The sequence below is a fragment of the Leptosomus discolor genome, chromosome 25, assembly GCF_034619465.1.
Source record: "Leptosomus discolor isolate bLepDis1 chromosome 25, bLepDis1.hap2, whole genome shotgun sequence".
NCBI classification, from domain to species: Eukaryota; Metazoa; Chordata; class Aves; order Leptosomiformes; family Leptosomidae; genus Leptosomus; species Leptosomus discolor.
The window spans coordinates 2,519,419-2,522,695 of record NC_141415.1 but is presented as its reverse complement, the minus strand read 5'-3'; the positions used below and the strand labels follow the sequence as shown (position 1 = coordinate 2,522,695).

Below are 3,277 nucleotides of genomic sequence, written 5' to 3'. Positions count from 1 at the left end.
TGTGTAGCTTCACATATATGCATGCATATATGTTTTCTCACTTGTGTGTCTGTATTCATTCTTGTATCAAAAGAATTTGTTTTCCCTAATGTCTGGGTACGTATGCATGCTTAAGTGTGTGCATGCACACAGGTGCCCCGCCTATATCTGCTCCTCATGAGGAGATGTGCTGATCATGGCAGAGGCGCTCTCTGCTCCTCTATACATGAGCAGCAGGTTCCACAGGCCAAAAGAAGCCCAGTGGCAGCTGAGCAGCAGTGCCATGGACCTGGCAGAGACCTGCCCTGGGCGCTGGCACTGAAACACAACCCATGTTTCCTGCATTCTTCTTTTCATGCTCCACCAAAGTTCATGGTCTGCACTGCAGATTTCAGAGCCTAGCGAGGACAGTTTCACACCAGTTTGGAAACACAGTTTAATTCAGCGTATCAGCATTCAAAGTGTCTTAGCATGACTGTCAGTCACCATTCCCTGCCTCTCCAGATCAGGATACATCTTCTCCTCCCAGTGTTAAGGAGTTCAAAACAATAGGGTTGGCTTTATGTACAGGACGAAAAGCCAGGAAATCCTGCCCACCTCATGAAGGGCACCCCTGAGTGAATCTGCTTCTGTTGCAGTGTTGACCTTGTCCAGCATGGGACATAGACCCCTTGTGTCCAAGTCTAAAGCCATGGGCACCTCTGCAGCTAATTGGCCTGACACTGAGTCAGGCAGGGGCTGAGACCTTGAGTATCCAAACACAAGGACAGATGACCTAGTGTCACTGTGCTTTGAGAGGAAGAACAGACCGTCTAGTCTGCAAAGGGAGAGCTAAACAGCTGACGACTCATTTGGTGTTCAGCCACACAGAGCTTTTATGTCCCATGCTGAAATCCTATTCTTCCAGGAACTGCCTGAGAGGGAAGGATTGTCTGAGTCACACTCCCCAAATGCTCCTGCTATCCTATGAGGAGTGTCAGGAGGAGAACTCTTTCCCTGAGTCTGTTAGCAGTGAAAGGAAGGGCACTGCAGGAGAAGGGGAAATGCTCTCCCTATTGAGAACTACTTCTGCAAGAAACTTCTTTGCGTTTCACCTTGCGGTGTTCCTCTTAGTAACCTTCATCCTCTTCCAGCCAGGCTTTCCATATCTCTGGTCATTGCACAGTGGTGCTTGCTGGTGGGGAATGGGGTGTGCAACAGCAGAGGTAAATTCTGTACCTATGACTGAATCCTCTCTTGCCCCATTCCTTCATGGCTCTTGAACACACCTGGGCACATTTCTGCCCACACTCCTTCACCTCAGTGCGGCTAAGAAGCATTGGCTTTGGGCTGCTGAAGGCTCCAAGAGGCAGGCTATCACTCTGCTGATTCCATTCCCAAGATGTTTTGTCCATTCCCTGAGGTATTGAAGTGAGAATTCTGTTACTTCTGGACATTACACTCACTTAGACATGCTAGGCTGGGTTGCACACCTAGAGAGAGACCAGAGAGGAGGCTAAGAAAGGGGGGAAATTTCTTCTCAAACCAAGCAGTATAAGGAGAAAGAGCACAGCCAACCAGCCTGAGGAATGACTACCACTGACTGTCAGAGTGAGCTGGGACAGAGGGAGAGAGAAAGACGGCGCCACTCCTTGCGCATGGGAACCTATGGGTATATAGCTGAGGACTGCAACACTTGCAGTATCTGGGACCCTTCCTGAAAACAGACTTGCAAATGAGCTCACCAAGGTACCCCAAGCTGGTATCCCCTGCCTGCATGGGACTTCTTCAGCACTGGAGTTCTCTCTTCAGCACTGTTGCTTTCCTGCCCCTTAAGTCTTTGAGCCTCTCATTCCAGCATTTGGCAGGAGCGTCTCTGGCACAAAGGGCATTTCAGAAATGAGGAAATGAAAAGGAGTCAATGAAGGAAACCAAATTAAAAGCTGTGTGATTAGGAATGGTCTTCTTGATTTAAGATGAGTCTCTTGGAAAATTACTCCCTGCGCAGAGACAGCCTTAGGGCCTGGGGCGATGCTAGAGCAGTATAAAAGTAAACCCAAAGCCTTGTTCTCTCATCCACAACACTTGCCTTGCTCTCCTTGGGAACAGGTGAGTCTGCAGCTCTTTCTGCTTCTCAACCTTCCTCAGGCTGAGGTCTCACACCAATGGACACCTCAGCCGATGCCTGCTCCATCATGCCACAGCAGGACTTGGAGGTCCTTGTCACAGAAGCAGGAAGGAGGGAGAAGGTCTAGTATGGAGGGAGGCTGGGTCTTCACTGATGTGTCTCCTGAGCTGTGGGCTAGGTGTGGACCTCCTTGGGCTTGGCTACTCTTGTCAGGAGGGTTTTTGGTCTGACAGGAAGGAGAAGCCCATGGGTAGGGAGCTACAGAAATCCCAGCTCTCTGCCCAGCATGTGCCTTTGCTCCCTCATGGTGGTGTGACAGGATGCTCCTCACCCATCTTCCCTGCTCTGCTTCCCCCTGCCCTCTCTCCCAGGTGCACCTCCGGCCTCAAGACATGTCCTGCTACAACCCCTGCCTGCCCTGCCAGCCCTGCGGCCCGACCCCACTGGCCAACAGCTGCAACGAGTGCTGTGTCAGGCAGTGCCAGGACTCCACCGTCGTCATTGAGCCTCCTGCTGTGGTGGTGACCCTGCCCGGACCCATCCTCAGCTCCTTCCCGCAGAACACCGCCGTGGGCTCCTCCACCTCCGCTGCCGTTGGCAGCATCCTCAGCTCTGAGGGAGTGCCCATCAACTCTGGGGGCTTTGGCCTCTCCAGCCTGGGCAGCCGCTACTGCGGCAGGAGGTGCCTCCCCTGCTAAAGCTGCTGGCAATGGCCCTGGGGAAGGCCCCCACGCACCCACAAGATGGTACCGGATTGGGGACGGAGCATCGGCTTGTTGCTTCCAGAGGGGCTGAGCAAGCCCAGTAGCCCTTGCAAAAGGACAGGACAAGCCTGGGCTCTTGGAAAGCACAGCTCATGCTTGCCTTTCCTATCTTCCACTTGCTCTTTTCCCTCCCATGTCCTTGTTCTCTTGTTCTCCCCCAGGCTGTGAGCCTCACAAAACCAGCCTAAGGAGGACCTGCTGACCCTGCTCCCTCTGTGGGGCAGGCAGACGGACACCTGATGCTGTCCACCAAAGCCATGGGGCACAGACTCTTGTCTGTCCCTGGTGCTCTCTGCCCCAGGATGTCCACTTGGATAGACCTTGTTTCCCTCTTTTGACTCATTAAAGTTCTGCTGCATCCCAGCCTACGCCTTTGTCTTGTCCTTTCCCCTGCAGATACTGTCCCAAGATGCCCAGGGAGAGACAA

At 52.8% G+C, this 3,277-nt stretch overlaps 1 protein-coding gene across 1 annotated transcript; it reads left to right on the top strand.

Annotated features, from left to right (window-relative positions):
- The first annotated feature begins 2,478 nt into the window (after nucleotides 1-2,478).
- On the top strand, nucleotides 2,479-2,784 carry LOC147413676 (feather keratin Cos1-1/Cos1-3/Cos2-1-like). The gene has a single exon (XM_086477881.1). It carries the CDS (start codon nucleotides 2,479-2,481, stop codon nucleotides 2,782-2,784), a length of 306 nt encoding a protein of 101 aa, XP_086334007.1.
- Nucleotides 2,785-3,277: the final 493 nt, after the last annotated feature.